This window comes from Gavia stellata, chromosome Z (genome assembly GCF_030936135.1).
Source record: "Gavia stellata isolate bGavSte3 chromosome Z, bGavSte3.hap2, whole genome shotgun sequence".
NCBI classification, from domain to species: domain Eukaryota; kingdom Metazoa; phylum Chordata; class Aves; order Gaviiformes; family Gaviidae; genus Gavia; species Gavia stellata.
Window position 1 is genome coordinate 31,075,545 of NC_082637.1, and position 27,433 is coordinate 31,102,977.

The following is a 27,433-nucleotide window of genomic DNA, read 5'->3' on the forward strand; positions in this document are numbered from 1 at the left end:
TTTAAAAATTACATTTAAATAATAGTTTTGATATTATGCATCTAATAGTATCTACTATTATTTAAATAATAATTTTGATACTGTCTTATCTTCAAAACAATTATTTTGTAAAAATCCAAGGTGGAATCTAAAAGTCCTTCTCTATAACATTTTGTATAACTTTCTGCAATACTATTTTCCTCTTTCAATTTTGGCATTTTCTAAGGAAAAAAAAAGTTTGCTTAAAACTTCCACAAAACAATTCTAGTTTTGACTTTGACATAACCAGACCCATACAGAAAAAAATCAAAACCACAAACCTGCTAAAACATACATTTTTAATCTGATTTCTGAGGGACAGCCTCTACTACCATATTCTTACATTAAGACGACAAACCAAATTTTTCAGAAATTTCAAAAATTCAAATTTTACAGAAGAGATTTTTCTTCTGTGAAACAATAAAGGAATTTTAATTTATATAATTAGTAAAGCTGAGAAGGAAAAAAGAGGTAAGATGAATACAAACTAATCAACATGGCAAAAATACAAAACCACAAATACCAACAGAAAAAAGACATTTCAAGACAGACTAGCAACTTACAAAGCAATATTTCTATAGTAAGTTTAAAATTAACTTTGGGTCTTCTTCCTTTATTTAGTTACGTATAATGTAATTTAGTTACATATAATGGATTTATCACTATATTTGGAGATCATGTTTTTACCCAAGTAGCTTTTAGCTTTGTATATGGACAGTTCTTAACTGTAATATTTGCAGATAAAGAACAAATCAAAAGGCATCTGAATAAGACATTTTTGCGTACTTCAAATTAGAGATAATACTTTCATTTTTTTTCCAGGTCATCATGAGGATCTTTAGGATTCTTAAGTCAGTCATTTAATAATAAGCTCTCTATTCAGCATAAATGAAGAAACACCTACAAATAATCTGAAGATGTTACTTAGGCATGCTCTTTGTTTCTTCTCTTCACATGCCTCGAAATTAATATAGGGTACACAGACTTTGCTTTGTAGACAACTTTATTTAAAATGTCAACAGCCAGCTATTTTAGAAGTATTTGAACTTTGTCTTGACATTCACACTATAATCCGCAAAACAGTGAAACTTGTCTTAACATAGGTGTAGAGCATAGGGAACAGGTAACACTCGCAATATACCATAAAGACATTTTATCTGACAAAATAAGCCATGGGAGATGTAGCAGAAGATTACAAGCAACTAAGATGAGAAAATTAAGAGCAAAAAGTAGTCATAAAATAACCAAACATTTAGAGGCAGGCTAAGCATGCAGAACAAGCAGGAGCGGGTGTATGTGAAGAAGAGACAACTTACATGGCTGTTGAGAAGAGAGCTTCTGTGAGTAGACAGACCATCAGACTTTTGCAGTGTCTCAATCGCCATTTCAATCTGATAATAGATGTCATTAAAAAAAGGACTCAAGACGAGATAGTAAAAAAGCCTGATCAGAGAAGTTTTGACAGATTGTTTACAGATCAATAGAAATGCCTGCTTTATTCATGGCTAGGGCATATGTTCTACTAAAAGGCCTCATTCCAGAGTCCCAGTGAACACAAAACTCCCCAATGAGGTCAGAAAGGCATTTTGCTTGCATATATACTGCAGGATCACAGCCTCAAAGTCCATTTTACCTTCCAAACTGCTCAGGAAATTAAATCAGTAGGTTTACTGGTGAGCTACACTGAAAAAGAATAACCCTGATTGAATAAAAAAAATCATTAGTAAAAAAAAAAATTAAAAAATAATTAAAAAAAAATCCCTAAGCTGAATTCTAAGAAAGTCCTCCATATGTTTTCCCTCCAACTATATCAGGAAAAGACATGCACAGCACAGAATTCAATTAGAAACAAAACTTCAGCTCTCTGGAATCACAGAATCAAATCCCAAACCCAAATAATTCAGTAAATTTTCCAGCATTAGCTTCACTGGGACAGGACATCACCCTTACTGCTGCCAGCACCCTTTGAATATTCCCAGCTGTCAAAGTAAATGGAAAGTCAGGAGTTATACAGACTGCAGGATCCGGCTTTTGGAAAAGCAGATTTGTTCACAATAATTTTGCCTTTTAATAGGAAAAGAAAACACAGCGCTACTAGAACACAAAGCAGTATTTCTACAAATGTAAATGTGCAAATACTCTCACATCTATTCCCATTTCTTTTCTTTTTTAATAGCAATGGATATTTTGATCAGTTTGATAATGACAGCATTAAAGAAAAAAAAATTAGAACCTAACTGTTATTTAACTGGGGAGCTAGAAGAGCAAAAACAACAATGAAAATTACAGAGACAACAGGATGCGCAGTAAGAAAAGGCATGCAATTAATTAGCTACTTTAAATGGCCAAAATGAAAGCAATGGAAACCACCACTTATACTTTTAAAAGCACTTAACATTCTCTGTGTAGACATTTTTTAATGAGCCCTCCCCATCCTACTTCAAATATCACAGTACTATCCATAATTTTAGTGGCATAATTCATCAATATTGGCTGAATTCATTCTCTGTACAGCAGAAACTGAAATTACTATAGTTCATATTTGAATTTACTGTACATATAAAATTAGCTTCCCCCTTTTTTACAGGGCAACTGACAAGTATTTTATTCTAATAACTCTGAGGAATCACTTCTTGTTTCTCTCTTACAACTGTTTAATATTAGCTATAAGCCTTTTGATTAAAAGTATATTATTAAAAATACGCAGTTACTATGTAAGAAAACATACTTACATGGCAATAATGTCTGATTTCTTATTGCTTTAGTGGAAAATACTACGAGGTCAAAGTATTCAGTCACACAGGAAAGATCAAATTTTAAAAGCATGCCACATGATAAAATCTACATGCTTAAAACATCATCATAGTAAGGTCAACTTACTATATACCATAGCCATAGAATTTCCCTTCTTAACATAGTGCTACAATCTAACAATGAAGATTGTATACACGTTTAAATCCTAATTTTGAATCTTAGGTTACTTCTTCCACAATCCATAGTCCACAGCAGTACTATAGCACTGAATTTACACCTCCTGCTGCTCATTCCCACTACTGTACTACTCTCATTTTGTTGCTGCAACTTGTGGCCTTGTTTGTTCAGAGAACCAATCTGTTAAAAAGCAGTAGTAATTGCACTTCAAAGTGGCATTACAGATGACACTCATTCCTCAGTGCCATATTGCTTCAATGCCTTTTGGTGCTATGCAATGAGCCAAATAAACAAACTGTTTCTTTTTTGTCTTTTGCAGGATTTTTGTTGCTGGAGTTTCTTTTAGAAGTAGATTTTACCAGTATGGCCATTAAAGACAATGAATCTATGTTCACTTTTACTGCATAGCATAAGCCAAGCAGTGTTGGTCACCACTAAAACATGTTAATTACTTTATCAAGCTTGGAAAGATGCAATCTATATTTAAAATGAGTCTTCGTCATATTCTACCAGGACAACCTTCTCAAGAGAAATTGTTATTACTACTAATTATTTCATTCATTATTTCTAGTCTAAATTTTTATAAAATGAAATTTCAGCTTCATCTGACAGATACGTATCTCTTTAATGACAGAAACCTTCCTATGTAGGCCATACAATCACTTAACTATTTTTGAGCATAAAATATGTTTGATTTGAAGACAGATTTTCTAGTCAATAAATCATTCATCTTGCCCTTTCTGAAAATGTCCAGTTACTTCTGTTTTCCTCTATTGGTGGTCCTCAGGGCTCAATTCTAGGGCCAGTTCTGTTCAATATTTTTATCAATGATCTGGATGCAGTTGAATGCACCATTAGCAAGTTTGCTGATTATACCAAACTGAGAGATGCTACTGACTCTCTCGAGGGATGAGAGGCCTTGCAGAGGGATCTGGACAGACTGGAGCACTGGGCAATCATCAGTGACATGGAAGTGACAAGTCAAACTGCCAGATTCTGCACCTGGGACAGAGAAATGCCAGGCACAAGTATAAACTGGGAGAGAAGTGGCTGGAGAGCAACCCTGCAGAAAGGGATCTGGGGGTGCTGGTTGACAGCAGCCTCAATATGAGTCAGCAGTGTGCCCTGGTAGCCAAGAGGGCAAACTGCATCCTGGGGTGCATCAAACACAGCATAACCAGCTGGTCAACAGAGGTCATTATCTCACTGTATTCAGCATTGGTGCGGCCTCACCTGGAGAACTGTGTGCAGTTCTGGGCCCCACAGTTTAAGAAGGATGGGAAGGTCCTTGAATGCGTCCAGAGGAGGGCAACAAAGCTGGTGAAAGGGCTGGAAGGAATGTCCTATGAAGAGTGAATAGGGACTCCAGGTTTGTCTAGTTTGGAGAAAAGGAGGCTGAGGGACGACCTCCTTGCTCTCTACAGCTTCCTGAGGAGGGGAAGTGGTGAGGCAGGTGCTGAGCTCTTCTCCTTGCTATCCAGTGACAGAACATGTGGGAATGGTTCAAAGCTGCATCAGGGGAGGTTTAGACTGGACATTAGGAAGCATTTCTTCACCAAGAGGGCAGTCAAACCCTGGAACAGGCTTCCTAGAGAGGTGGTTGATGCCCCAAGCCTGTCAGCGTTCAAGAGGCATTTGGACAATGCCCTTAACAACATTCTTTAACTTTTGGTCAGCCCTGAATTGGTCAGGCAGTTGGGCTAGATGGTTGTTGTAGGTCCCTTCTATTCTATTTTATTCTATTCTCTTATTCGAAGCTTTTGGGTTTTCAAGATGATCTATGTGACACAGAGTACTCTGTGTATAGAGAGTAACAGCTACCTGAGTAAAAGTTGTTTATGTAAAGGATCTGTTTCTTCAAGCTTGTAAGTTCTAAGTTTTGACTTCTACTTAAGTTCTAGAAAAACTGAACATCATCTCTAGAGATAAAGATGAAACTTCATCTTTATTCAAAACAGCATTTAAGCACATACACAGAATAATCACAAAGGTAATGCAGTGGGTTTTATTATGATATTTTTTGTAAAGAATGTGAAAATAGTTTTAACATTTACAATTATATTCTGCTTAAATACAAAAGGAAGACTGATACCCTTGCATTTTTAGCAATAAGCAGTGAGAGATTCCAGGCACAACTAACTACATATACATCTGAAATGTTAAATGACAACAAGAATGACACATTCATTTATTTGAATATGTGATCAGCCACACATTTCACCTATTCCTCTCTTAACAAGACTAAAACCATTATTTATTAAAATGTTCTGACCGATAACTGAAATGTACACTAATACTCCCACTGCAACTCCACCTAACCATGTTAAATGTTACACTATTGGTAAGAATGATAATTGGTTTATATAGTAACATAAACATGGGCAGACACTAAATCAAAGCATGATAGCTATGACAACTATGATTGTAGACTTCTTCAATTTACTTTGCTTGCCAACTAAAATACTGCCTTACACTCTGACACAGTTGTTAACTATTAAGGTTATTTCCCCAGGGTTAAAAAATTCAACAGTTAGATCCCAGTATACACATCCGGAATCCTACAATGTGATCTACTGATTTGGAAGTTATTAACTGTTCTTGCTAGTTTATGTCTTAGTGTTCATTAACATGTTACTAAATAAACAAATTATGCATAACAGTCTCAGATATATATAGCATAGACATAGCATATACCTATCCCAAACCAACTTTGGAAAAAAAAAAAAAGTCCTCTTTGGAAGAAGAAAGAAATAGTACTTTTTCATGATTCAACTAATTAACTAATGATTCAACTAATTGACACTAATTATTTACAGTAAGTTGTTCTGAGAAGGTCAGGACATAAAGAAAACAAACCGCAGAAGTTTAAGCCCTGAGGTTTTGTGATTAATCTGGATATCCTACAATTTATTTTCTTTATCTGTTTGCACCTGCAAACCCCCCTCCACCAGCAGAAAGCAGGTGACTTTAGGTGGTATCTTAAAATTCAATACATTGTTGGATCATGTTCAAAAAACATAGCTCCTGTTTCTATCTTCACAGGCACCTCCCATTCACAATACCTTTTATCCACTTCCAAAGGTTTGCCCTTTTAGGCTTTGAAGGAAGTGAAATTCTAAAGGAGCTTTCATCACATGCTCCATTATGAAGGAATTACTAATTCATCATATCTGTACAAGAAAGATTAATTTGGTACAGCTAGCTAAATCCTAGGTACTTGTGACAACTGTGCTTACCTAAATAAGGTGTACACACAACATGAACTAACCTGAAGCTACAGGATAAATGGACTCTGGGGTTTTGAAAATGTGACGCTTTCACTCTTTCAGGATGCCACAAACACGCATTATTTATGGTGGCTTTCAATTCAGTTTCAGGACAGAGTATTCATGCGTGTCGTACTGTTTTCTGAAACATATGCCAGAGGGTTGTGTTAGGCAGACAGGCTTGCCCAGGAAAAAGAAGCTTGAAAATGAAATCGTATTGACCACACTAAGAGAACTCAGGTCTAGCCTTTACAGCTGGAAGAATGAAATTTAAAAGATTTGCATTCCTCACAATAGACAAAGCTGCAGCAGCACCTGTAAATAGGTCTATGAAATTTTGCTCAAGAGGATGAAACAGTACGATGAAGACAGACAGAAAGATACTTTAAGTCTGTTGGAATAGAAGAAATGTAAATATGCAGAAAAAGAAGAACACAAAAGGATGTAAAATAAGGGTGTTATTTTTCATAAGCTGACCTTAAAAGAATGCTGGTAAACCTTAAAAAAAGCTTTTTTCCCCCTAAAATTATTAATTTGTAAATGTAACATCCAAGTTTAACATACATAACAGGTACTGGTCAAAATATCTGCTGCAAATGCACAGTTCCAGTAGTCTGCATGTACATAAGGTGTGCATACTGACTAATGAACATAATATGTTCTCTATTGATTACAAAAGAATATATGGAGTCAACATTGGGGGAAAAAGCACACCTAACAGCCATGGGCTAGGAAAAAACCAACTGTTTGGTGTTTAGGTCAGATTACTTTCTCCTTCCCAAATTTTCAAATGAAACATTGCTGCCCATGTTTATCTTCCTTGCTGGAAGTTCTCAAACACAGGGTAAATGGACCAATTCACCACCTCTCCCCTGCATCATCCAGTTATTTGTATACTTCATCTCTATACATCTTCAAAGAGATTCTAAACGTTTTTCCTTTGTGGTCATTTTCCCCTTACTTGGTACAAACACTTAAAGGAAAAAAAAAAAAAAAAATCCCTTGTCAAGCTGATTGTAAGGACTTCTAGAACATATACATTCCAACTAACACTGAAAAACACGTGGAAACACAGTGGAGGTACTCACACCAGAAAATCAGAATTGAGAAACTAAAAGGAAAGTTTAGTTCAGATTATTATTAAAACCAAATTTGAAAGCATTTATGGCAAGACAGCCGTAGAGAGAGGTAGAGTGGCCATTTTAGAACAAATGTGAAATTAGAAACAAAAAAAATCCAGTCCTTTAGAAAGGTGATGTCTCCATGCCATTGATAATCAGCCTGTTATGAGAACATTGATGGCAAGTCATCTTGCATCCGGCTTACGCTTTTTCAAATAAAAGGAATTAACAGAAATTCTTCTCACGGATTAAAAGGTACCTATTTTTAATATTTTGTGATATTTGTTTCTTATATTATTTTTTAATCAGTAATTGGAATGCTACACTGGAATAAACTGAGTTTCCAACAACACTACATCTTGATTTTTGATACACAAATACCAGAATAAATATTCAATTGCCAAAACTGGAAACAACCTATAAGGTGCTACAGGGCTTTTATGCAGAAAACATACCAAAAGCTAATGACTGAAAGCTGAAGCCAGACTGTATCAGAAGAGAAACAAGGAGCATTGAATGCAGAAGGCAGAAGGCAGACAGAGTAGGTGTGGCTGACCTAGGGTCATTCTCCCTTTTCCCCACATTCCTTGTCTTGTGAAAAGGGCACAGTCTCAAGTCAAGACATTACAGTGGAGCAGCAAAGGCACTCAGAGGGGCAGGGAAAGATATTTTGGAAAGTTATTTTGGCCACATTGCTAGACTGAAACCTCTGGAAGAGAGAGGGAGAAGCCATGATGCTCCACAGCTCTGAAGGAGGAACCAAAACAGGAGGAAGAGTCTTGGAGGCAGAGGTTTATAAAGGCATAAGATCCACAAATCCTCTGAACTTCCCACCCCTCCAGTTAATTCATACCACATAAATGTTTTTTTCAGCAGAAGTAGTGCTTAACCATTCTTACGACTCATTTAAAAGAACGAAAAAAAAAGATTATTTGCCGCCTTGACTCTGGAAATGGATGCCTTTTTTCATAAAAGATGTCACTGTGCTCAGTTGAAGAAGTCACAAGTAAATGTCTTGCCAGTATAAGAGGTCAGACCAAATGATCTAATAATCCTTCATAGCATAAAATTCTGTACATCTTCAATTTGATCAGAAATGGCTTGTTTTATGCTAAGATGGATCCAGCTAAATAAAAATTACCAGAAAATTTGGAGAATGGAGGAAGAAAAAGTTCCTCTACTGAAAAAGAGATTAATAAATAAAATCTCATCTCAAACTATTTTCCAAATGACAACCCCTTCACCTTTAAGGGACCATTTAAACATTTGTTAGTTTTTGTTCTTAAAATAATTATAATACTTCCACTAAAATTACAGTATCAGGATATGATATTTACACTGGGCCTTCTTAGCTGTTGTTGTTATTCTTCTCCCTCCACTAATTATGACACATTTTGGGTAGGTACCATCCTTCCTTTAAAGTTAAGAGCAAATTTTGCACACTGTGCTTACTACCAGACATAATAATTTGTGGTGATACATTATAGCCATATTAATTTTGCTTTTATTTTCATGCACATTTAGATTTGCACCAAAATAGGATAAATTTCTGCAACAGCATGAGTGGAGACCTCCTATGGTTGGTGATGACTGCTGAATGACAACTGTAATTGCAGATCAGTCATAAAGCTTGTTAGAAAACAAGACTAACACTCTCTCACTGGCTGACAACCATAACACCACATTTTTTACATTAGAAAAAATATGAATATTTTAACCTTGTGATACTATGAAATATGTTGATTAGATCATCCTGTTTTATCACGAGAACAGCCCTTAGACATTTACATATGGAAAAAAAAATTGGAAGGTGATTTAGATTTCATTATTAACATGGCAATCCAATTTTCTAGTTGGTTTCTTAAATATAGCTGCCCCTTCTTTAATGATAGCTGCCAATAAACCAAACAGACAACTCTCTCATACAGGTTTCAACATGCAAATTAATTTCAAATAGACATCCAGCTAGGGTAAATCACTTCTTGTCCAATGCAATCACAATTCATTCTTGACCAATCCACATACATTCACATGAAAATGGTCATTTTGGAAAGCTGTTTATCTACTTGGTATCTTATATAGAAGGTCTTATAATCTGAATGCTTTTCTGTTTTAGTGAAAAAATCCTTTTTAGTAGGTAGAGAAGTAGTTTAATAGACCAGCAAAGGATATAATGGGAAGAAGCAATGAAATAAATGGAAATGAAATGAGTAAAGAAAATGCTAACAAATGTTCTTCATGCATTCTAACATAAGCCACTAATGTATATATGTTGGAATAGTTTTGATAGTGCACAATTCTTAATATTTTGGCTATAAAAACACTGCTACTGCCTGCTATAGCTTAAGCAGGACACCTTTCTTGTATGAATGTTTGACAGAAATTAAAATGAATGAAATGTTACAAACAAAATATTAGCTCTTTATTAAATCAGAAGCAGAACTCAGAATTGCATTAAACCATAAAGAAAATGAAGTGAAGATAGACTTAAAGTAAAAAGTCTCTGAGTTTCTTTCACTGAATTCTGTATAAACCAATAGCATACCTGGTGAAAAGTAAATCAGATTTTTAAGTTTCATTTATCTAAGACACAGTTAATAAAATGAACTTAATTTATACATTCGACTTTTAACCTGAAATTGTTTTGTTTGTTTGTTTCTTTTAACTTAAGCTAGACGTATCAGAAATAGGTAACATCAATAATACAATTAACTTGCTTGTTACAGAAGGCAATGATTTGATCAGTAAGGGGGAATAACAACAAAACAAATGAAGTTCTTAGTTGAAAATAGCAAACAGAACTAGTAACTCTATGGCAAAATTAGAGAGCTTGTGATGATCACATGTATTAGTAAGTAAATTCTTACTCATTTCTATATCCTTTGTCTCCATGTGAAAATTCTCCAAACTAATTCAAAATTTGGAAATATTTTCTGAGTATTATACTAGCAAACCAGCCTGGATACATGTCATTTCGATGAATCCGATAAATTCTCTATACAAGAATGACAAAAGTTATGATGGTAAAGATCAAATGAGGATCACAAGTGAAACAAGCTCTACCTATCTAAGGTGCAATCCAAGTAAAATATTACATTGCTCTATTTTGCATAGTTCAGTTATGCCCTCTAGTAAAACTAGAACAGACTTGGTGCTTTAAAATTACACTTTAAGCTAAACCTTTTGTGTTTCAATTGACTCTTGAATATTTCAGCTGAACCATACACACCAAGAGCCTAAAATTATAAAATCTAAAATCATGTTGTGTCCCACTTCCTTACCAAGAAATGTACTTCTAATATATTCTAACGTCTCATACTTACAGAACTATACTATACAAAATAAACAGCACCTTAAAAAATAGAGGAAACTATTTTAGTGTTAAAAATGCAATTTAATAATCGTAATTTAATTAGCAGCATTTTTTTCTATTCTTAAGGGCAAGTTGATACAGCAGTATAGAAGTTACCTGGAGCAACTAAACCAGGCTGTTTTACTGACACATGAAGCAACAGAAAGATGTTGCTGAAGGTATGAACCTTAGATTTTGTTAAATTTTGGCAAATTTTACTTCTAATTTTGGCAAAAAAATTTAAAAAATGTTTTTGATTTGCAAAATATAGCATGGAGTTTTGATATCATTCTAATAATTCTAGGATATTCAACTTCAAAGTAAGTCTACTATTCTTCATTTGTGTTTACTGGGTGCATTTAAGCCTCACTTGATTTCATATTCAGTTAAGCATCTCCACTGACTGAATTCTGTTGTCAGTGAATAAAACAGAACTTACAGCATGATATGCAAAACACCAAAATGCATTTGTTCTTATTTGAATTAAGGAGAAAACTAGCATGATCTCTAAAAAAGGCAATATTTGTATTCAATTGTAGAAAAATTTAAAACAACTAAGAAAACATAGGAATATCATTGCCATTTAAAGTATTTAAAGAAACATTACTTTCCAGATTTCATTCCATCTAGAAGACCTATTCCTTACTTATGCCTATAGAAAACTATTTGTTTTGCCTGTGCTTGACAATCATAATGTCAGATGAAAAATTCCATGAAATATCTTCCAAATAAGTAAAATGAGGAAAAAAGAAAACAGTCAAGTTGAAGTCTTGATTTTAATTAAATGAATCTGAAAGAGGAATGCTGCTTTTTTCAGAAACTCTGTTTTTAATTAAAGTCATGTAAAATATAGGCAAACGTTAATATACACTCTTTTTTATTTTGTAACTCTAAAATTCTCTGTTGCTACCACTATGTTACTGATATTTATACTATTCATGAATTATGACTCTTTAAAATTTTTATTCTCAGAAAATAATACTACACAGTTTTTGGATGAAATAATAATTTTTTACATTGTACAAAAATCTTGTATTTATCCCTACCAACCACCTTAACAATCAAAATAAAGAGATTTTATCAGATCATCTAAATTATCCAATGCTATCATAATTGTCCATCGTAATTCCAAATAGAAGAATATTAGATTCCCACTCATTATGTTGATTCCTAAAAATAAAGTCCCCTAATTCCACTGCCCTTCTGAGTACTCATGAATCTTTATTATTAATGATGCTTCATCTCGTTTACTATACTTTTCCAACTCTTCCTACTCCATGTTTCACAATTCTCTTCCCCATTACTTCCAAATCTCTACATCCAGACCAGAATATGCAGAAGAATTAGGTAAAAGTATTCATTAGGGCTATGCAGCAAATCTAGACTAGGTATAAACCCATTTTCCTAATTGAAATAAGGGCTGATTAAGTAAGTTCTTAAGGCAAAGTTCTGTGTTTAAGTGTCCACAATATTATCTCTCACACTTGTAACGGAATGCATCTTCCCATAGCATTGTAAGACACTTCCCCAATGAGCTTTTAATCTGGAACAGACTTTGGAGACATACCACAGATAAGTAAGAACAAAGTGTTAAAAGGTAGTATCTCAGTATTCTGAACAACTGGAAATATTTTGAAATAAGCTGCTAAATCTACACTAGTATCAAGCAAACAAACCAAACAAATGCAGGGAAGTTACAATACCTATCTGTAACTTACATTTTTTAACATTTACATCTAACATAGTTATACTCAACAACACTCCGTTTTTCTTATGTTTTCACAAAAAATACAAAATGTTAAAGGAAGCTGGTTTAGTTACCAACCTGATAAATATTCAGCTCAGACAAACTATTATGTGAGCATTCCCAAAGCATTCAGTGATATTACTTGAATGTAAAAATTTAACTTATGAAATGTAAGTTTTTGCAAGCTGTCAAGGGAAATGTCTGCCTTCATGTTTAAGTTTTCACAGTATTCTTACTCCTGTATTGTACTTATATATATATATATATTTATTACTTATTTTACAAAAAGCACTATGTAGTACTTATTCTGACAACATAATATTGTTATACATTCTCTCACAAAAAAACTGTGTCAGTCTGCAAGAACATCTGAGAGACTAAGAAACTAGTCTCAAAGATTTTGCATCAGTCTGAAATACTTACTGTGGCTGGGGAGGCTCGCGTTGTATGAGTCACTGAATGACCAGAATTTTCCATTGAATTGCCAATCAGGTAAGTCCCTCCTGAGCTGCTAATGAGTTGTCCTCCTGTGACACCCATCTGAATCCCTCCAGTGCCCACCATGCTATGAGACGAGACCACTGTTGTCACCTGTGCAGAACTCCCTTGGGTATCAAAATAATTTCCCCCAGTGTTTTGGCTGTACATCTGGGTTTCTGTGTAAGGATAAGTTGTTGATCGGCTTCAAGAAAAGAAAACAAAAGGAAAATAAATTATTTGTATTTTTCATTTAGCTGAGGGAAATGTTATAATTTTAGAAATGTATGTACAATGGCTATAACCCAATTAAATAAGATTAGCAAACAATCCCTGCCTCCTCAGACAATAACATTTAATCAAGTCAAAGCACTAAATAACTAATTCAGTGACAATGTTAAACTAAGTATCCACCACACCTTACAGAAAAATTTGTGAGTCTTACCTGAAGAGGAGGAGAGAAGGGAAGTATGACAAAAATTGAGGAGACAGGCAGAAAGAGCTCATCCAATTATTAATATATTGCAAAGCAATTTATAAAGCTCCATCTGTTTTAACTTTTTTAATCCGACAATGAAATATTGAATTTTAGTCAGATGTCATATATTTTGCATACTGTGCATGTTGCAAAATTGCAAACAATTCATACAAATGTCAGTCAAGACAGTCCAATGTTCAAGAATCCTGTGTTATCTATTGTTTTTAAATTCATTAAAGCTCTTGGCTGAAGCTTGAAATTCTGAGTTCACAGGTATTTTGGGAAATGCAGTTATTTTTACAGGGTTAGTTCAAAATTGAACATGAATTCATGTTATGATAAAAACCCACATTTAAAAAATAAAACCAAAACATAACTATGACTTGTAAAAAGATCACAAAGATGAAAGACGTTAAAGGTATGCAACAGTAACATTTTAAAATCACTTTCAACTATGAAGCTTTCATGCCTCATTAACTGGTTTACCCTGACAAACTATTCAGCTAGTGAAACCTTCTATTATATGTTTCACATTCTTAATCACTTATCTTGAATCATTACTCTTCATAGGTTATAATCTATCTGTAGTTTTTGAATGTGTATTTGTTCCCATGTACTAAATTTGATCTTCAAATCAACATATTTCAAAATTGTTAAGTAAACAGCATTCATTATTTCAAAGGCCAGAGTCCTCATTTTGGAAAAGTCTATTTGGAGATTTTATCCTGTTTCATGACTGCTAAGCTTAGTATCTTGGCAAGCATGATAACAGAAAGGTCAAAAGGTAAAAAATATTAATTTTTTTTATTTAAGCATAAAAATCTGTAATATTGCTTGTAATCAACAGGCAACACCATTTTGAAATGAAAAGTTCTCCATTAACTTGGAGTTGCATATTGCTGAGATGCACATAGTCCAAGTAAATAAATTTAAAAATTATTACAATTCAGAGAAAACAGAGGTGTGCCCAATCTCTGCGTAAGTCTCGAATTCGTTTAGTACAATCAAACAAAACACAAAATCATGCAATACCATACAACTAAATGAGTTCAACAAAAAAATTCAGACACTTTTGTCCAAAAACACAACAAGCAGAGGAAGCAGCATCATTGGCACAAAGGGAAGAGTGTGTTTATCTTGGAGCAAGGCCCATTAGTGTACCCCGATGATTGCTATTGATCCATTGATAGGGAGTAGATGTAGGTGTTCTGATACAAGCTGTCCATATTTAGAGACTATACATGATATACAGATCTAAACAATGTAAATGCAAACAAGCATTTCCTTTTCTCTTGCTATTCCACACCAAGTCTGTGACTTAATTTTCTTGTGAAATTTTGAGCGTTCTCTAGGGTTTGCATTGCTTCAAAGAACTGCCTCTTCAATTCCACTTCTGCAAGTGAGATTTGTCCTCCTCACATCTTTTGGACAGTCTTTTTCCTCTAGCCACGTCTATTTTTACTGAACAATGGCCTGTTCCTTTCCTTACTGATACCTGATACTGATACCAAGTTTTTCTTTTCTTTTTGGAGAAATTACAGTGTTCAGTCCCTTGACAATCATTTGCATGAACTGTTTCCCCTGAGCTTCCATCACTACATTTTCCTAAATGGTCCTCTGCTTCATAGCTCTGTTCACATTCTGTAAATTGTGTGATTCTGAGACAGAAGCAACACCAGCTCTGCTAGCGGTTATCTTGCTTCACAGAATCACACAAAATCATTAAGGTTGGAAAAGACCTGCAAGAGCATCAAGTCCAACCATCAACCCAACACCACCACGCCCAGTAAACCATGTCCCGCAGTGCTACATCTGCACGTTTTTTGAACACTTCCAGTGATGGTGGCTCCATCACCTCCCTAGACAGCTTGTTCCAATGCTTGGCCACTCTCTCAGTAAAGAAATTTTTCCTAATATCATAATGGTATCACAATGATACCTTGGCTTGCTAAAACAGATTAATCGGGACCTGCACGGTACCTAAACATGTACATAGGTTATTATAATGCAAAGATCAGCTGATTTTAACTCTCCAAAAGAAATGGTAATCGATTAACTGTCTGCTTGAGCATTAGTCCCTAAAAGAACTATTTTTCTTTGTTTTCAGTAAACTGCAAGGCATTTCTTTTAGATTAACTTCAAGTTTCTTGCAGCTGATCTTAAGGCTTTTGAAATACTCAAAATAAAAAGGAAAATATTTAAGTAGCTTAAGGAGGGGTGAGAGCAAATAATGTAGTGTAGGGCTTATGAAACATTTAGGACTTTAAAACTAAAGTTCTGGAGTTTCTGAAAGTCTCTGAAAAGGAAGGGAGAAACTGTTGTGGCCATAGTTAATACAACAAAAGTTTTTACTTTGGTTGTTGATAAGACGCCATATGTTCTAAAGTTATTTAAAAGTAATGATTTTCTGAAGCTAAAGAAAGAATCATTATCTGAGTCCATTGTTTACTAATTAATTTATCTTCTGTAAGCTTTCATAATTAAAAAACCATAACAACAAAAGGTAAATTGCTATGACCTTTTCTATATATTGATAAGAAACTAACCCCTGTGTAGACAAAGGAAAAAAAAAGCCTGACTTCAAGTTCCTGGATAGGTGAACTGACCGCAACCCCCATTCCCCATGCCCCTGCGCCACTCAGGGGAAGAGGTAGAGAAAATCAGGAGTGAAGTTGAGCCCGGGAAGAAGGGAGGGGTGAGGGGAAGGTGTTTTTTTAAGATTTGGTTTTATTTCTCATTATCCTACTCTGATTTTGATTGGTAATAAATTAAACTCATTTCCCCAAGTCAAGTCTGTTTTGCCCATGATGGTAATTGGTGAGTGATCTCCCTATGTCCTTGTCTCGACCTACGAGCCTTTCGTCATATTTTCTCTCTCCTGTCCAGCTGAGGAAGGGGGGTGAGTGAGCGGCTGTGTGATGATTAGTCTGGCTGGGACTAAACCACGACAAGGTGGTATGTCATAAGCAATGGGAAGAAGGGGAAGTGCCATATACCCTAACACTGACACAACAGAACACGGTAACAGCAGTCGAATGATAACAGAGAGGGCTAAATCATCTGTCTCACCCTGTCTCATACAACTTCCTGCCTCCCCACAAAAAATTCTACTCCTGTAACCAGAATATTGATTCAGGGCTTTTTAATAACAGACCAAATCCTACTGAAGCAATAACCTTCTTCCACAAAAGTCTCCTCAACTGATCTAAAGAGATGGAAGAACTGTCAAGACAGTAAGTCATCATTTCCTTTCACCAATCCCCCCTTATCAAACAAAACAGCTAAAACCAAAGGTCAAACCCTACACTATGGAAGGGCAATCAATGCATCTATAACCAGAGAACAAAAATTCAAAGCAAGCAATTTCCTCTGCAATAGTGAATAGTTGACCTGCTTCATGCATATACATTTTCTCTATATGGGACATAGCACTTGGGCCTGCCTGAAGAGGACAAGATGTGAAAAGATATGTTTTATACCACAGCCAGGGACCATAGTCCCATGCCGGGTGCTGAAAAGGACTGTCGAGGTTTAAGCCCAGCTGGCAACTAAGCCCCTCACAGCTGCTTGCTCGCTCCCCCCTGGTGGGATGGGGGAAAGAATCAGAAGGTTGAAAGTGAGAAAACTTGTGTGTTGAGAGAAAGACAGTTTAGTAAGTAAATCAAAAGCTGTGCATGCAAGCAAAGCAAAATAAGAGTTCATTCACTGCCTCCCATTGGCAGGCAGGTATTCAGCCACCTCCAGGAAAGTGGGCTCCATCACGCCTAATGGTTACTTGGGAAGACAAATGCCGTATCTCTGAACGTCCCTCCCTTCCTTCTTTTTCTCCCAGCTTTATATGCTGAGCATGACATCATATGGTCTGGGATATCCTTTTGGTGAGTTGGAGTCAGCTGTCCCAACTGTGTCCCCTCCCAACTTTTCATGCACCCCCAGCCTACCCGCTGGTAGGGTGGTGTGAGAAGCAGAAAAGGCCTTAACGCTGTGTAAGCACTGCTCAGCAAGAACTAAGACATCCCTGTGTTATCAACACTGTTTGCAGCACAAGTCCAAAACATACCACCAGACCAGGTACTATGAAGGAATTTAACTCTATCCCAAAACCGGTACAATAGGGAAGTCTAATGCACGTTTAAGATATATTGTTTAGCATTTACAAGTGAGGAAAAAAAATCAGACAAGACAGTATGTGAAAATGAATTAAGCAAAACATGCTAGTAGGTATGACCAAAGAATGCTGCCAGTGTTAACATCAGAAGGCTCTGATCCAAATAATATTGCTCTTTTGAACCACTTTTGGATTACCATCAAAAATTAAGTACCTGCAGACAATAAAGAAGCTTTCTGAGTCGTGTTTCTTCCTAAAGCCAGTAACACAGCACAAATGGCAAAACTTAGGTAAATGAAAAAAAGTAGAGAAACTCCTTCCCAAGCAACATGATCCTACTTTGATGTTTGAGCAACGTCAAAGCTGATGCTGTTCCAAGTCAGGGATTAGACTAGGTAACCTCCAGAGGTTCCATCAAGCCTAGATTATTTTTTCTACATTTCTAAGCTTGTGTATTGGAGAAAGGAACTTGATGATGGAAAAGTATGTTCAGGGAAGCAGGAAATGCACAATAACGTGCAGAAAAGAAGCTGAAAAAGCAGCAGGAGACAACGTTACTGTCGTCCTCTGCCTCTCCTCGTTCCTTTGGAAAAGAATACTTATTTTAGTAAACACAGGAATGAAATTACATTACTACTTTCTTTAAATAATAACTACAGCTGCTGCACCTTTCTATGCACTTGCCACTAGGATTGCACCCAGAAAGACAGAAGGCCCTGCCTTCTGTCCTGAGGACTAAAGTTACACAATATGTCCTATGGACAGAACTTACCCATAAACTGAAAGGTACTTTTTCAAGCAACACTATGCTGTATATGTAATTTCATGTAAGTCCAACTAAAACAATCACAAGAATTCTATTTAAACAAAAATTCTGCCTTAATAAAAAACAAACAGCATGAATTCAGCTTTTCACCCCAAAAAACTATTTTGACAATAAAACAGCTTTGAATGAATAATTTTTCTTTCCAACTTAAAATACACTAGTTGGTAGAAACTAATTGAAAATATATATTTAACTTCACATTTTAATAAACATTCAAATTCTGGTATTTGCCAACTTACATAGCTCCATTAGTGTAGACTGTGTCACTTCCCTCCACATACTGAACCTGGGCTGGGTAGACATGCTGTACCTGTTGCACAGCCTGCACTTGCTGTACCTGAAAAGAAGAATACCAGAAATTTGGGATATTGCAAAGAAGGACTGATGCTTCAGTGCACCTAATGGGATATCTCTGTTCTCATAATTGCTAAAGCTATGTCATAGCAATAGCAAAGAAAGTTACTGTTCTTAGAAAATATTTGTGCTGTTAAGTCTTGTAAATGGAGCCCTAACATTGAAGATGCACACTCATGGAGCATACATCTTCATCATACTTCACTGCCAAAGACAGAACTAACTGGAATGCATAATAAGGATGAAATGAAGTTTAACTGTGCTTTGCACCAAGCTGAAGAATTACATTTACTATGGAAGAAAGTATCATTTGGCTACATGTATGCCTCTTAGTCCATTTCAGTCCTGAATAGTACAAGCCTTAAAATCACAGCTCAAATGTGTTGCAGTAAGTTGAGAAATAAAGATTCACATTAAGATGGCTTAGCTCTTGTTTAACTGGAGTTAAAGTACAGTGATACAAGCTTTTTTCCCAGTAATGCTTTGACCAAATGCTTTGACAATTATGGATCAAAACCCCGAATCTCAGTAACCCCTTTCCCAGAATATCATCAGCTATAACAAATGCTGACAAAACCTGGTTTTATGTCAATGCGCTGAACAACAAAAGGCAGTAAGGCATTGATTATCTTCACATACATTGCTGGCATGGCATGCCTGTTTTGTAAAAGCACACATAGTCACAAATCAATTCCTTTGATTGATATAGCCTGTAGAGAAGCTCCAGGTTACGCAAATTTCCTCTCCAGTCTTATTTTTTTGTCTTCTGCCACAGTAAAGATTAAAAATTCCATATTTCACACCTGCCATCCTTTACAGAAGCCGTATTTTGGTTCAAGAGCAGTCCAGAATCTAAAAGATGCAAAAGGACTTAAGAGTCTTCACAGACTGGCACAATTTTACCCAAGGAACTGTGTCAAGAAAGTGATAATGCACATATTTATTAAATAGATTTAACATAAATAACTTTTAAGTGACTGTTATTTTTCTCAGATATTTTATTATGAGGCAACTTCAGCCTGATCCAGTTGGTCCTAAGGATTGCAAACACCATAATCCCAGATGAATCTGGGTTTCATGCATTTGATGGGTGATCTCCAAGAGCTCTTTGAGAATAACCTAGCTTAATACCTTCAACTCTGCTGTATTTTAGTAAGTTCTGTAAATAAGCACATTTTTCCTAGTCTTTTATAGTATTGACTCAGACTGTGAAAGGAAAAATCTAGATTTTCACAGAAACCTTCCCTTAGGTTGACATTAAAACCTGCATTCTGAAAAAACCAAAACACCCAAGGTTTTCAATGCAGCTATACTAGCATGACAGAAAATCAGATGTTTCTGTCCATTACAGCAATGAGACACAACACGATGGTTAAAATCTATTCAAATCCAAAGTTTTCTGATTTCCCACATGAAACATTACATAAATTGACAAATATACCTGAAATACAATTTCTCAACTTCAAAAAATATAAAGATGTTTTCTAATTATTAAGGTAAGGTACAACTGTGTACATTTCCTCTCCTAATAATATTCAGCTATTTAACAGAAAGATTCAGTTCTTAAAGTCAACACAAAAAACTCTGATCCGAGTTATGCAAGTTACTAGGCTTTAGAACAGTTTTTTGAATTAAAAAACATAAATAGCTGTATTGTGCAAACACCTTTTCAAAGAATTAAACTATTCTATTTCCATCGCCTTTGACTTCATAACTTAAATTAATTCAAATCATAACCTCATGGAATGGGCTTGATCCAAATCCACTATAAGTTATGCCTATAAGTTTGCTATTAATTATTACCTCTCAATATATAAATTTGCTAATCTGTGATAAAACCATCTACTCATGCAATAATTGGCTAAAATGTGTATGTGCTTTACTGTGAAACATATATGCAACATATTATGAGAATTTTTAAGTTTGACTCTAAAAGTATTTCTTCCTCTTGGGTGACTCAAATTCTACGACCCTTAATCAATGACAGAAGTGGACTCATTGTTGATCAGTTTATTACAGAGCACCAAACAGATCTACTTAACCTATACAGTGAGAAAACATCTTGAAAGCAGGCTTTGTTCTTAAAACCAGTAATTTGTCACCTGCTATGTAATGAATATGCTCCATTTTCTGTCCCATTAGTACAGCTGGGGAAACACTGTGGAAATGATGCTGTTGTCAGCATGAATTCCACGTTCTTGCCCAACCTCTCCCAAAATGCGCTTTGTTCCCTATTCACACACACTGGATATGGCTTACTCCCTACTAAGAAAACCCACACTATTTTTCTATTAATAAAGGAAATGTGATTTTCTCCCTGCAACCTGCACACTGATAAAATGAAACTTTACAGTATGTACAAACACAACATTAAAAACTTCCTAACAGTAAATGCAGGCCATGTTCCCATTCTATACAAGGTATTATATTCTCCCATTATTCTTGGATACAAGCTGCTATGATTTCAAAAACAACAGATTCAGCACAGTGCAAGACCTTTACCATAGAACTGAGAGGATACTACAGGGACAAAGTGGTATAGAGTGTATCAAAGCTCAGTATCTATTGGACAAGAAACTGAAAAATGTTTTTATTTTCAGATTTGGAACAGCAACAACAACAAATAATTTACCATAAAACAAAATATCAAAAAATGTTAAAATTAAATTTTTCATTGATTAATTTTGAATTTTCACAAATTTTTATATAAATTCTTTACTACCCTAATATGCAGTACTACTAGAAATGTCATAACTGTTTATGAAAATAAATTAACTTACTTTTAAAATCAACATTTAAGAATGGATACACTACAGTGCTATTAAAACATCTTACCTACTTTTGTAGATCGAAATGTTTTCTTTTAAATTTTAACAATGAAGCTAGATGCAAAAGGGCCACTGATTTAGGTTAATTTTTTTTCCAATACAGTAATAAAAAAAGTTTATAAAAAAAGTTATTTTGCTTCAGCTTCTCTGAAACGCAGTACTGCTACAGTCAAATTGATTATGGTGCCCAAAGAAGCTTTAGTCACTACATTGTATTGCAATGTACATAACAACCTTAAGGTAGAGACAGTTAGAGGTAAATATTTTTCCTGCCAAGCAATGACAAATAAAGTAAGTAAGTGGCCTTTGTATATGAAAATTCTGCCATGCTGAAAATCTTTGTTATATGATACCTCCAATACTAATTTTATTTCCTATTTTACTTCATTTTGGGAAAAATGTTTTAATGAGAATTTAATCTAGTGCCTCTGGATTTTCTTTTTAATCTTCAATGACAGGAAGAAATTAAATGCATGTATCTACTCTCTATGAGCACAAAATTATTTGAGAAGTTGTTTGTTAAGAGGAAACAAAACATCACACACAAAAAAAACAAACCACAATTTTTTTTTTGTGGAACTTGTAAAAAAAAAATTTCTTTCCTCTCTTCTGTTTTATTTATCATTTTTCTTGCATCTTTTATTAAGTTGTTAAAGGAATTGTATCAGCTATGTTTTAGTTTTTGGGGCAGAGCACAAATTGGAGATCACAGAGAGAATATTCAACAGAGATCTAAACCTAAATGGCCTTCTTGTATTAAAAAATACTCCAAGAATTAAATGATTCAGTCTGAAAAGAGAAAAGACAATGAAATATTTATTAAAAAGTGACAGTATGCAAGTTCAAAAATGGGGTGGACTGGTGAGGTAATCATGGTAATTGTTGTTATTGTCTGGCTGGGAAATAGAGAATTAACTGACTTGTATAGGAAATAATGAGTTAAGTAGAGTCAGACAGAAGATCTTGCATTCCTCTTGCTTCAGTGATTCTAGCCTGAAATAAATAACTGGGATAGGATTAGAAGTAAGCAGCTGAAATGTTCCAGGAGAACAAGAGGTGAATGAAAACTTATTTCAATATACATGCACAACTGTAATTACTAGTTGAAGGGGAAAAAAAAAGGCAAATAAATTATATTCTTAATTATACTACCTCAGAGGAACAAATGACGGACTAAGTTATATTGTATCTACGAGCATTTGTCTACAAAAATCAAGTGCATAAAAGCATACTGAAATACAGAAATTAAAGTGAAGCATAAAAACAAGATTTAAGAGATAATTTTGATTTCCAATAAAAAGTGCTTATGTTCAAAGCACTACTAAGCAAGGAGTAGAACAATAGGCCAAAATAGATAAGAATTTTTAAACTCCATTTAAAAAAGAGCATATAATTATCCACAGTGCCTATGCAAACGACTTGGATGTGCATCGTTTTCTGTTCTCAGAGACAAAAACAATTTTCGTACCTTCATTAGTCTGGATTACTTTTCACAAGCAACATATAAATAGCACATGCTGTAATATTCTAAGCACATTCATATTTATATAACGGCTAATGCTAGTTCATGATTATGTTTTTCATATGCTAAACAAGATTTTGCATTAAGAGCAATTTTGATTAGCAGAAGTCTGCATCTCCAGTTAATGATACAATGCTTTCTGAATGCAATGGCCATCGTGTGTAGTGAATATGAAGAAATGCTTTGCTCAACTTCTGATGCTTGGATATACTTATAAAATAGAATATATGACTATTTTAGTTTTATTTCTCTCATCCTTCCACATTGCATGGCATAAACTACAAAGCGAGGTTAATTTTGAATCCTTAGAAGCTTACTGCACTTGCTAAAGAGTGCTTGTTGAAAAAGCAATGATACGTTAGTGAAAAATCCCCGTATATGAGGAAACAAAAGACTAAGAAAATTCCTCAAGCTATTAAAACTGAATTTAATTACACTCCCATCTTTTTGGTCCTACTCTTGTTGCTTTTTGCTCACATGTGGACATGTCTGTTCACTTACCATTCCCCTCTATCCCATCTCAACAGTGACAGCTGCTGGGCTGCATAAAACCAGCTGCCACCAGTGCCACTTTTACCAGAGAGGAAGCCCATGTTTTCATTAATGGTATCTTTTTTTCCTATTTTTGGAGCATCGCAGTAGTCTTTTATGAGTTCCATATTTATACTAGCTATATGCAAATTATGTTTTAGCTGAAAATATCAAAAGTTACTCTTTCACTGTTTGCTCAAAAGACAGGATGATTTAGTACAAACACAGTTGTAGGAAAAATGCTTAGTCCACCCTTCCACTTATTCAGCTTGCTCTTCTTCAGGGCAAATATGTTTCATTTGAAAAAGGTATCATATATTTTGTAGGCATACATAAAACACTGATGATGAAAACAACCCCAAATTAATGCCTAATGAGATGTCATTTAATTATGGTGCATATACAGGAATGGAAACATGGGAAACAAAGATCTCACTAGGAAAAATGAAATACTATACACCGCTTTAACATTAATTAAAAACAAATTAATCTAAAATGGCATTATTTACTAAAAAGTACTAATAAACTAAACATGATAATACAGAAGTTTCAGCTTACACCAAATTGTTGCATATACATACTTATGTTACAGCATCTTTGAATTTAATAAAATTCAAGAAGTGCCCTACTGTTTTAGTAAATTATATTCACAAGAGAATATAATCCAAATGTGAATATTCACACAGATTTTGGATACAGCTGACATTAAGTATGTCTTTTACAAACTATAGAAAAAAATGAAAGAGTATCTTACATACACTATGCACCTAAAACCTTCCCTCCAACTTTCAACACTGGTAACTTTGAACATGCCGAATTAATAATCCCGCCCTCTGCCATCAAAAGAATGACTTTATGAAATTAGCACTCTTTCTCCTGATTTTCTTTAGGCCCATTCCTATCAAATGTACATAAAGCCAGTATTAACTTTAGGCAAATGCGACCTATACACAGATAATACCTCAGCACATATCACACCTACAATTTCCTCAATGTTTGACATTCCTTTTTTTCTTTTTTAAACTCTACAACTGAAATTACCTATCCCATCTACATTCTTCATAACATTTCCTGCTGGCATACCACATTCACATCTTCACACTTCCTTTTCTCCTCACCACACATCCACTTCCATAATCTATCCTCTCTCTCTCCGCATAAACCTCCCACACATACCGTGTTTTAATCATGCAATACTGTCTGCATTGGATTTCCCAAGACTCTTGTTGCATCTTCAATCCCAGCAAAATTTTGAAGACGCTCCTCTTCCTTGGCTGGGTTGATCCCTTAGCTTTCCTTTCTGAAACATTGTGCTGATTTCTACAGTCAGTGTTAAGAGTCAACTGGAAAAATATAATCTAATATCCCCTCAGGGAAAAATAATCCAAAGTAATGACGGAGTACTCAATGAAAGGGAATACTTAGGGGCAGCAGTACTAAAGGAGATGTATGTAAGGGATCAGGGGATCAGGGGACAGTTTTACAAACTCAGAGAGTGCAATAAAAAAATTCAGTTTCCTGTTTTCATTGAGGTATAATCAAGCAGGAAAAAAACCACCTCCTCCTGGGCTTCTGTATTTTGACAGGAGGATTACATTAATAAAGGACAACTGGAATTGCTTCAGAAAAGATACAGACAGTTGGTAACAAAAATTAATGCATTATTTATGTGGGAGTAACCTCTTACAAAGGTTAGCTAAGTTCAAGCATCATGGAAGCTTCAATTAAAACCTAACATAGTATTCAAAAGCCTCTATCCTAATCAACATTCAAGTAAAGAGAGAGAGCGCTATTTAACAGTCTGAACTCAGAAGAAAATATTCCAAACAATTCTTGATTCACTAGTGGTGAATTCTGAGCAAATACACAAAGACAAGCATTTAAATAAAATTCTGTAAGTCCAAATTCAGTTCTTTTCTGAATCAGTTTTTTTGAAAACAAGCTTGCATCCTAAAAGATACATGAAGATATAAGCAAAAACTATAATAATGGAGCTATGAGGCATTATAAATTGAGTCTGTACATCAGGAAAAAAATGTTAGTGAAATGTATGAAACTGTGGAACACATACATAAAAATGCACCACCTGGAATTTCAGAACTAAACTTAACAAATGCTGAAGAATTTAATTTAGGGGAAAGTGCTCCTCTGGCACAGAAACAAATTATACTGTTTAATAAACTATGTCCAGTTCTCATATTATTGATTCTGAAACTGTGAAGTCAGTTTTTGATGAAAACCAACAGCAGATATCACCCAGAGTACCTGTCACATGGACAGCTAATTTCTGTGTATTCCGGAAAAGTGTTGGACAGCTGTCATGGCTTTCACATTCAGGCCTTGCTTTCTACCTTCATACTTTTACTTTTTTCCTCCCCATTTTCTTCAGCCACCACTCTTTCCAAAGCTTGTGAGTGCTGCATGTAACATGTCTCATGTAACAGAGGTGCACACTGTGCTGGCTGCTACAAAAGTCTTCTTACTTCCCTGGCAAATGCACATCATGAATTACCTGTTGTCTTACCACAAATATTTTCATGACATTGTGCAAAGATCTGCAAGGAGTCAAGCCTAGAGATGCAAAGGACAGTGCTTTTCATTTTTACATTTGTATTGCACTTACTTGGACAGGCAAATGAAAGGAGAAATTATATAGCCAATAATATCAGAAACATATTCATTATTTAAGGGAAAAAAATTAAATAGTCAGTGACATAAATTAAAATAAATTTCTATGAACTATTACATGAATTCCTTAATGACCTACAGTTAGAATCATGTACGTGTACTACTGGTGTTGTCAGATGCTCTAGTTAAGGAACAGATCCTGAAAACAGCTTGCCTTTCTCTGGCTATTTTAATTCCAGCAAAATAAAGTTGATAAAAGCAGAGCAAAAGAGTTCATTCAGCAGCCTTTTACAAAATCAAGTTCTTTACTACATTATGAAGAAATATTCTTCCTGAATGTTTTTTTAATCTTCCCAAAACTAACAGCCACCTACCTGTTGCTGAACTGGTACTTGCTGTACTACCTGTGTGGGCACTGCTGCCTGGCCAGCCACAGATGTCTGTAAAGTCACAGTCGAACCTGTATCCGACCCAGTCTCTGAAGTCTGCATCGTGATCTCTGAAAAAAATTAAGATGTAAAATTAAAAGGTTAGTGCATTATTTTGTTTATTTTGTCTCTTATATTAACACACTAATTTGTCGCTTATCTCTATTTGGATCTTAGAATTAGCTAATACCAATCTTGGTATGAGCCAAAAGGTTTTTTCCCCTACTAGCATATGAGTTGGTACAAATGGGTTTTTATCTTACTTTTCTCTTACTTATATTCAAAATATCTTTTATTTACATGTGTAGAAACATATATCACTTCTCCAAGTTTTGTCACTTTAGGAATAACTCAGAAAAATCAGCAGCAAATCTTCTCTCAGCTTGTAAATAACTGCTCATCATTCAAAACTTTTTTCTCTGGCTTACTGAATCACACTTGAAACTCTATACATTCATATTCAAAGTCAGACTTCTAGCAGGCTGCAGAATGAAAGGCTATAATCTGGAAAGCAAACTCTGAAAATCATTTAACGAGTCACAGTGAAAAAGCAACTCAAATAACCTTCTGTAGAAAGTATTAAAGCAACCACTGTAGTTAAAATCTGAGAAGAAACTTTTCAACACTAAAACCATACAGAAATACATACGTCGTAGAAAAGTGCCGGAGATCATGGCCCTGACATTTAAAGGGAACAATGGAAATTTGGATAGAATAAAGAAATGGTTCAAGAATCAAGGAAAATGCCTTACAAAGAAAACTTATCAGAAAGACAACTGAGGATGACTTACGTCTTCATAGAAAACACAGAGTGGGAA

General features: G+C 34.9%; 1 protein-coding gene across 1 annotated transcript in view; it reads right to left on the minus strand.

Annotated features, from left to right (window-relative positions):
* The window catches only part of RFX3 (regulatory factor X3), a 55,652-nt gene extending 28,974 nt beyond the window's left edge, over nt 1–26,678 (minus strand). The window contains exons 1-4 of the mRNA XM_059833818.1: nt 26,562–26,678; nt 18,564–18,661; nt 12,859–13,117; nt 1,335–1,409 (exon numbers count right to left, since the gene is read on the minus strand). Coding sequence (XP_059689801.1) covers nt 1,335–1,409; nt 12,859–13,117; nt 18,564–18,661; nt 26,562–26,678 — 549 coding nt within the window. The remainder of the gene's footprint in view (nt 1–1,334; nt 1,410–12,858; nt 13,118–18,563; nt 18,662–26,561) is intronic.
* Nucleotides 26,679–27,433: the final 755 nt, after the last annotated feature.